Source organism: Leptopilina boulardi, unplaced genomic scaffold (assembly GCF_019393585.1).
Source record: "Leptopilina boulardi isolate dan_hultmark-lab unplaced genomic scaffold, ZJU_Lbou_2.1 LbouV2_368, whole genome shotgun sequence".
Taxonomy (NCBI): domain Eukaryota; kingdom Metazoa; phylum Arthropoda; class Insecta; order Hymenoptera; family Figitidae; genus Leptopilina; species Leptopilina boulardi.
The window spans coordinates 3,668,274-3,677,277 of record NW_026137938.1 but is presented as its reverse complement, the minus strand read 5'-3'; the positions used below and the strand labels follow the sequence as shown (position 1 = coordinate 3,677,277).

General features: G+C 25.5%; 2 protein-coding genes across 2 annotated transcripts; one reads left to right on the top strand and one right to left on the bottom strand.

Moving 5' to 3' along the window:
- Nucleotides 1-94: 94 nt before the first annotated feature.
- LOC127287140 (essential MCU regulator, mitochondrial) lies at nt 95-683 on the top strand. Its single transcript, XM_051313916.1, has one exon. It carries the CDS (start codon nt 219-221, stop codon nt 489-491), a length of 273 nt encoding a protein of 90 aa, XP_051169873.1. The 5' UTR covers nt 95-218; the 3' UTR covers nt 492-683.
- Nucleotides 684-1,576: 893 nt separating this feature from the next.
- Nucleotides 1,577-8,527, bottom strand: LOC127287139 (protein flightless-1). The gene is made up of 21 exons (XM_051313915.1): nt 8,002-8,527; nt 7,571-7,681; nt 7,149-7,387; nt 6,885-7,046; nt 6,523-6,743; nt 6,216-6,432; nt 5,892-6,133; nt 5,709-5,800; nt 5,570-5,640; nt 5,245-5,491; nt 4,928-5,113; nt 4,418-4,735; nt 4,170-4,342; nt 3,906-4,032; nt 3,702-3,824; nt 3,424-3,627; nt 2,943-3,307; nt 2,738-2,864; nt 2,383-2,565; nt 2,165-2,278; nt 1,577-2,084 (listed from the first exon to the last, which is right to left on the bottom strand). The coding sequence occupies exons 1-21, from the start codon at nt 8,062-8,064 to the stop codon at nt 1,950-1,952; spliced, it is 3,720 nt and encodes a 1,239-aa protein (XP_051169872.1). The 5' UTR covers nt 8,065-8,527; the 3' UTR covers nt 1,577-1,949.
- Nucleotides 8,528-9,004: the final 477 nt, after the last annotated feature.

Below are 9,004 nucleotides of genomic sequence, written 5' to 3'. Positions count from 1 at the left end.
TTTTTATTATAAAACAATATAATTAAGAAAAAAATTCAATAGTAAAGCGCGCTTTTTTTTAACCTACATGAGAGTTGTCGTAGCGCAAGCGCAATTGTGTTTAGATAGGGTCATGTCTGCTAGCAGTAAATAGCAGTATTTGCCGAAAATACCCATTATGTTGACATTGGGCCGTGTATTTAAATTATAAATATAATAATTACATTAATATAGTAAAAATGACAACGTTACTTTTTAAATTCGTGAAAAACACGAGTGTCTTGCATAAAGTAAATCGTCAACCGAATCTCGTGAAAATTTGCAGAACAACAACAAGTCCATCAGGTGCAATTCTTCCTGAACCGAAACGACCACGTTTTGGTTTTGTTGGCATTGTTTGTGGAATTGCTTTTGGTTTATTTGTTGGAGCTGCTATTAGTAAAAATATAGCCAATTTTTTGGAAGAAAACGATCTTTTTGTCCCATCAGATGACGACGACGATGATGATTGATTTTTGTATTTTTAGACAAAAAAAAAAAAAAATGAAACTTCAACGATATTACAAATTTTCTCAACAATCAATTATTATTATTATAGGAAAAATAGTTGCTTTATTCAAGCTAAAGGAGAAATTATCCTTTTTCTCGGATTGCGATTAAATTTTCATTTGTGAAAAAAAATACTTCAATTCCACAATTTAAAGGTATTATATTTTATATTTAAAATTTCGTAAAAAAAAAAAAATAATTTCATCTGTTGGAAATATTTTAATCTAAAAATAGAATGAGCATTTTTTGCCTGACACACAACTTATTTTTTTTTCTATTTTTGTAAAATTCCAATTTTTAATAATATTCATGTATTTAATTGTCAAATTTTAATATTTTCAGATTCACAAAAATGGGGGAAAAAAAGAATTTTTTTCAATATATTTCTGATTACGAATAATGAAGACTTAAAAAAAAATTCTGGTTTACGTTCGATTAAGATTAGCACAAATATAAATTTATAATTAGGAAGAAAAAATGTTAATTTTTAATTGTAATTAAAAATAGATTTTGTGTTTTTCATATTTCACAAGGCCACAAATATAATTTTCGCGCAAATTAGATAAATTTTTTTTTTTTACTAAAAAGTGTAATTATGGCTATAATTAAATTTTTGTTTGCTCTTCGAAAGGTAGAATAATATTTTTAAAGTTATTTTTATATACAATTGTCAATTGCTTGTTTATTTATGCTTTTATACTGCTTTTTTTTTCTTGTCAATGTTAGATAATTATATGTTGTAAGTGCAAATTTTGTTTCTTTACTGGAGTGTGATAAAAGGGATGTGATTTTATTTCAATTCTTTTGTGATAAATATATAATATATATATTTATCATAACCAGTGTATTTTCGTCAAATTGTTATTGTACATAAATAATAATTTAAAATAAATCTTGTTATTATTTCATCCACTTCTAGAAATAATTTTTTTTTTTAGTTAAAATAATTTAATTTTCAAAATAATATTTATATTATTAAATAAATAATATTAATTTATTTATCAATAATATTTTGTTTATAAGGAGAAAAAAACATTGAAGAAAATAATTAAAAAATTGCAATTAAGATATTTATTTAGCAAAAAAAAAATCCACTCAATATTCTACAATTATATACAAATATTTTATAATACACACGATCGCAAATTACATTCATTCATTCTATTTGCGATTTTTAATGAAAAAAAAAATTGGCACTTTTTTTTATAATACAAAAGAAAAAACCCATTTTTATGTTTTTTTTTAAACTCGACCATTTTTTTTTTTAGATTCTGCTCACAGAGCAAATTCACTAGTTTAAAAAAAAAGTCCTCCATAATAATTATTCGTTAAAAAATGTTAGTCTTTAAATATTAGAACAATTAGAACGCTCTAATTGATATATTGTTAAAAAAAAAAAAGAATGAAAATAAATAAATAAATTATTCCGGTGCCCGCTTATGTTGTCCCCAACCGTGAAAACATTTTGTAAAACGACGAGATTCTTTTCCTTTCGCAGAAAGAAACAATTTTCGCGGCTTCTCTGGTTGTTTTACTCGCAAATGTTGAATGTAAACCTGTAATTTTAAAATTAACAATTTTAGTTTTTAATTTAATTTTTTAATTAAAAAAAATTTTTTTTTTGTTTTAATTTCACCTGAGCTGATTTGTAGGCCAATTTTATTTCCACCTCTGAACAACGTGTTCCTAGCCAGAGAAAAACTTGTTCTCCATTATCGAGAATCATAATATCATCATCTGCCAAATCATCCTGTGAATATAATTTAAAAAATTAAATCCGTTTTTTTTAAATTAACAAAAATCTTTAAATACATTTTTCCTAAATTTTGCATTTTTTAATTTAATTAAATTTACCTGACAGAAATCGGTACATTTTTCACTGATAGTGAAATATCCTTTTTCATTCGAACATCTAAATAGTCTAGTATATTGCATGTATTCAGCATCAGTTTCGTATTGTTTTTTCCCACCTAAACCAACCCAAAAAAAATTATCTGGCTCCTCTCCTTCATTCAATACTTGTAAACTGATCCAAGGCTAAAAAAAAAATTTTTTTTCAACAATTAAAACTAAATTATGAAAGATTCTAATTTTCAATTTAAAATTGACAAAAATTTCATTAGAATAATAAAATACTTTGTGAAATGAATAAAGAAATATTAAAATTTATATATTTAGAATTAAAAAAGTTTTTAAAAAAACAATTTACATTATTGAACATTTCCTCGGCGATGGTTTCAATTAATCTACTTTCTTCAACATCAGCCTTCGATCCAATCCACACGTAAACGATTCCCGTTTCATCGTCATTATTAAATGGTACATTCAAAATGTAACTAAAAATAAATAAACATTAATTATTAATTTATATAATTTAAAAAAAGAAACAATTTCTAAAAAAAAAAATATCTTACCAAAATGCAGAATTTAAAAGCGAAGCATCGGGCGGAACTTGAATGAGTCTCGTACACAATGTACTGCCATTACTTCTTAAATGATAAAATTCAACTTTATTCGGAATTTTTTGTTTACGTTTACCCTGATGTATAATGAATTTCTTTTTAAAATGTGCCATAAATTTAAGATTCTCCTGTTGTTGATGTGTTCGTACAACTTCTAATTTTTCTCCAAATAGTGATTTAAATTTTTTCAATAAACTAAATGTAAATGTTAACCAACCCATGTTACCAGCATCTCTTCCTTGCCAAAAATATACCATACATTGAAAATCATCTTCACATTGATCATCCCCATCTTCATTTTCCATCACGTCAAGGGGCTTACAAAAATAATTCACATTTTACAAAATAATAAGTAAATAATTTAAATAATTACTATTTAAATTAAATTTTTTTTAAAAATTCATTTAAAATAAATGAAAACAAAAAAGCTTACCACCCAATAACGACAAAGGAAGACATAACAATCGGCACTATAAAAATGTCCCAGCTCATCCTCAGGTAAACGAACGAATTTTTTCCCCTCTAAAACGAGTGCTTCCATTGCTTCTAAATCATCATTCCATTCTGCCATTAATTGTTGGGCTTCAGCTGATGACATTGATGGCTGACGAGGCATAAATAATGCCGCAAGATCAGCCTATAAATAAAAAAATTATTTATTTTTCATTATTTTTCTTAATAGAACGCCAATTAATAAAATTTTCAATTTACCTTTGTATCTTGTTGTTTCGCCCATTTTGTAAGATCGGCACCAGTTTTAGCAACAGATTCAGCAGTTCTTGTAAAATCAACAGCAATTACTTCGTCCCATCCAGCAAATTTGCATTTAAATATCTTTAGAGAAAGAAATCAATATTAATAATTTATAATATAAAAAAAAAATATTTGCAATATTATAAATTATAAAAAAATCACCTGTGATTCGGTTCCTTCTTGAAGGCGGGTAACCATTGCATAATCGGGACGTTCAATCATGTTAAATAATTCCTGAGATAATTTAACAGCAGCTGCGCGAACCAATCTTGTTGATTTTTTTCCAAACCTTAAAAAATTGAATTTAAAACAATTTTAAAAACAAAAAAGAAATTATAAAATACTCTCTTTTCAAAAATTAGTAATTTAAAAATGAATTAATTAAAATTTTTTTCTCTCTCTAAAATAATATTATAATACACATACCAAACATAAACATCGAGATAACAATCAAGAATATAAACATTTCGATTATTCAACAATGTATTTGTCAATTTTCCATGTGGTACTTCGACCTGTGGCAATTCTAAATATCCCATTCCAAGTTGAACTTGATACAATCGTGGAATAACCGGCATAAAATCAGGATCAACATGTTCCTAATTTGAAAAAGAAAAATAATTTTTAAATATTATAACAAAAAAATAAATCTAATTTTTAAATTGAATACATACACAGGGAGTGGTAGGACGTTCGTTTATTTCCTTATCATTTATTAAACAATTCCAAAAATCATCACTCTCCGTTCCCATTGTTTCTGTTATAATATCAGATTTTCCTTTTCTTTCATTTTTATTAATTTTCTCCGCCATCAGTCTTGCTTTTGATTTTAATGTATTTTTCGCTGATTTTCCATACCAAATGAATATTTTAATTCCAATATCAAGAACAAATACATAACCAGGATCAAGTGATTCCAAATAAACTGGAACTGGTTCCATATGAATTGAAGCGCCTGCCGCGTGTACACGATACAATCGTCTCACTACCGGCTGTAAAAATATTATTATAGGTCTCGGATTTTAAAAAAAATATTAAAATTAATTAAAAATAATTGAACTTTGGTAGTTGAAATTTTTAGAAATAATTAAATTTTACAGAATTGAAAATAATTTATCAAATAATTTTTAATTATCAATTGTTGGGATTTTCTTTTTTTCGTAATATAAAAAAGAATAACTTACAGTATCTTCAACAGTATAAAATCCAGACGAGGTACGTCCACCTTCGATGTACGTAATTTCTGAGTCAAAAAGTAAAAGAAATTCATCAGATTCATCGCCTTGTTCTTCTCGAATTGTACGACATTGAGCGCCAAGATAATTTCGCAAATTTACCGCATGAATTGCAGCACAAGCACGTTTATCCAACTGTTTTTTTTTATTTGCAAAAGAAAAAAGAAATTTAATTAAAACAAATATTTAATATTATTTATATAGGTATTGTATATTAAATTCGAAAAATAATTTTAGTAAGCATAAAATATAAATTTAAATTTTACCGTTGCTTTTTCTCCAATCCAAAAATAAATTGCCCATATCAATGAACCACTGTCATCGATACTTGTCTTTAAAATAATATAACAATCGCCTTCGTAAAATTTGCCATGTGCAACTTCTTCAATTTGATTTGGTAAGAAATTTTCAATTTCCCATATTTGTAATCCCGGAATATGTCCTGCACCTTCGTCAAAAAATTCCGAATAATCTAATGGCGGTTTCTCTAAAGCCTCGTCCCATCTTTTTGGCCTGTAAAAAAAAAATATATATTCCTTGAAATTTAGAAAAAAAAAATTTTAATTAGAAAAAAAAATAAAATATACTCACTTTAGAGATTCAGCTTTTACATCCTCCCAGCCTTTGTCTTTATTTTTTTCCTTCGCTATATCTTTCATTCCCTAAAATGATAATGTCGAAAATTATTTTTATTTTTCTCCAATTAAATTTTCGAAATTTTTATACAAACCTTCAAGATTTTTGCCTGATCCTGATCAGCTTCCTCTTGATCTCGTCTTCGTCTTAGTCTCATTTTTCGGGCAATTGGATCCTTACTACTGTCTACATTTTTTTTAAAATAAATATTTATTGTTAAATTTTGAAATAATTAATGAATAAAAATAAAATGAAAAAATTTTTTCTGCTAACTTACTTGCTGTTTGAGCTGGCGCTGGAATATTTGCTCCTGCAAGACGAAGTTGATGTTGTAGGGAAAAATCAATGTTATAAAATTCAATGCCAGCGCCTTTTTGAATTTCAGTTGGTTTCGGTGGCATTATTAAATTTGGATTGTCCCTTAAATCTAAACAATCTAAATCCGTCAATAAATGTATTGCGTCTGGTACAGTAATCAGTCTATTCGAGGTCAATATCAATTGTTTCAATGATCCGCATCTAAAAAAAAAAATAAAATAATTTAAATCACATAAATTCGATAAATAAATTAATTTTAAATAATTAAATTTAAAATTATTACCTGCATAAACCTTCTGGAATCATTTCCAAATGATTATTAGCCGCGGAAAATACTTGTAATGCTGATAATTTTCCAATTCCAGATGGAATTCCTTTAAAATCTAATTCATTGTCATTTAAATATAATCGTCTCAGTGATAATACTTTACACAATGAAATTGGCAATGCAGTCAATTTGTTTCGACAAAGATTCAATGTTTCTAATTTTTGCCACATTTCTGAAAATTCAAAAGAAAAATGTAATCAAAATTTTTAAATTAAAACAAAAAAAAAAGAAATTAATTAAACTGAAATTGAATTAATTTTACCAATTGCTGTTGAAAGTTCAGTAATTTCATTATCGCTCATATTTAATCTACGTAAATTTGGCAGTGAATAAAGTGCATCAGGCACACGTGGCAATGCATTTTGTGAAAGATCAAGCTCTTGTAAATTCGTTAAACTTTCCATATTCGATGGAATATTGTTAAGTGTGCGTTGTGTGTCTCTCATTTGCAATACTGTCAAGTTCATCAACGATGGTAGTTGCCTAAAAAAAAGAAAAAAAAAATTAAAAACCTATTTAAATATTTTGATTTTCCTATAAAGAAATATAAATATAAAAAATCTCAAATATTTCAGTGGAAAAAAAAAATAAAATCATTAATTGTAGACAAAAAAAAAAGAGTACCTTAATTGAAAATGACCCAAAGGATTATTGTTTAAATTTAATGTTTGTAAATTTGCAAGACGTCTCGTTTGAGGTGGCAGAGTTTCCAATTGATTATTACTCAAATCCAAAAACAATAAATCCGTTAAATGAATAAATAATGTATTAGGAATAACTTCGATGCTGAAATAATAAAAATTGATTTCTTGCATTTAAATAAAATAATTATTTTAATACTCTACTAAATTACTTATTTATAATTAAAAAAAAAAAATAATCGCTTACTGATTGTGACTTAGATTTAAATTAAGTAAAGAACGAGCTCGTTCTAAACCTTCGGGTACTTCTCGTAAATTATTATGACTTATGTCTAACGTTGTGAGTTCCTCTAAATGAAATAATTCACTTGGTATTCCACTCGATTTGACATTATTGTGCCTTATATTTAATGTCCTTAGACAATTTAATTCAGTTAATTCACCGTACAAACGTTCCAATTTATTTCTTACTAAAGAAAGATGTTCCTGTAAAAGTAGAAACATTTTTTTTTTTTTTCTAAACAATATTTACATTCATTAACATTAAACATTTTTTTTTTAATTCGTCTTTAAAAACTAATAAATTTAAAATGACATTAAAATCAACAAAAAATAATAAATTTTAAAATTAAAAAATTTCTTTTTTTTCTAATAATTTCTACTAATTACCAATTTAAGTAATTTTCCCATTTCCTCAGGGATTTCTGATAAATTGGTATTATCTAATTTTAACCATTGAATCCCAGTCATCGCACGTACAGACTCTGGAAATTTCCCCTTCTGTAAATACCCAAAAAAAAATATCAATTTAAAATTTTATTTAAAAATTTTTAAATAAAAATATTATATATTTATCACAAAATTCTAATTAAAATAAAAATGTTCCTAAAAAAATTCAAAATTAAAATAAAATATAATGTGATAATTGAAAAGTTTTTTGTCAAATAAATTAGAAATAAATCTCAGCTGTTTGCATAATTAGCAAATGACCTAAATTAATATTAACAATTCCGTCAAAAAAAAATATGAGAATATGAAAAATAAATCTATTTTCATAGAAAATTCCACTTAATAATTAAAAAATAAAATTTGCTACTTACTCCAAAATCATTTCTACTGAAATCTACTCCTCTTACAAAAGGTAATACTCCGGTATTTGCCATTGTTTTATCAATATATATATATATATAAATTCACTGAAAACTTTTTTTTTTTGTTAAAAATAATGCTAGGCAGTCTATAATAAATAAATAATTTACGTTAGCTAGGCTATATATGGAAAAAAAAGAATTTAATTCGTTTTACGAAAAAGTGAGGTTATGTCAGCCGATGCTTATTATTTATACGCGTGTTTGACGTTGCCGCACTATTCACATTATATAATATAAATAAAGAAAATTGACAATGTAAACTATTTAATTAAATAATTTGAACACAAATAGACTTTATTTTTGTATGATACAAGTGCGTTTCTGGTGCGTATTATTGTAATGACTGACATCATCGTCTTTGCTTTAAACCATGTCTTCTTGCACTTTTGACATCATCATTATTGCTCATCGCCGCCATCACTAAAGGTAAACTTTTATTTTATAATTTAAAATATGGTGGTGGGGATTGAAGAGAACTAATTAAAAGAAAAAGGAAAATACATTCCATTTCCACGATTAATTGTGAAACGCGCAAGATACGCGTAATTATAAGAGTTTTCTATACTTTCTAATTTACATTCTGAAAATTTTCTTTTTCCATAAAATAAATAAATAATTTATAATTTTTGCCAATGTTATACAAATTACAAGTAAAAGAAAAAGTAAAATAATTCGATAAATTTATACAAGATGCAATTTTTTCATATATTGAATTATTATTAGTTAAAAAAATTTAAATTATTAAACTAATTAATTATTTAAAAAAAAGGAAGTTTCTGAAATTTGAAATATTGGTGAACGGAAATGACGTCACGTCCCTAATATCGTGGCGCGAAAATTTAAAATCAATTTTCCATAATTAAAAACCAAATAATGTAAAAAATAATTTAATTATAATATTTATTAAAAAGCTTTTCTCTTTTTTCTTTTCGTAATTTAAAAAGTGACAAAA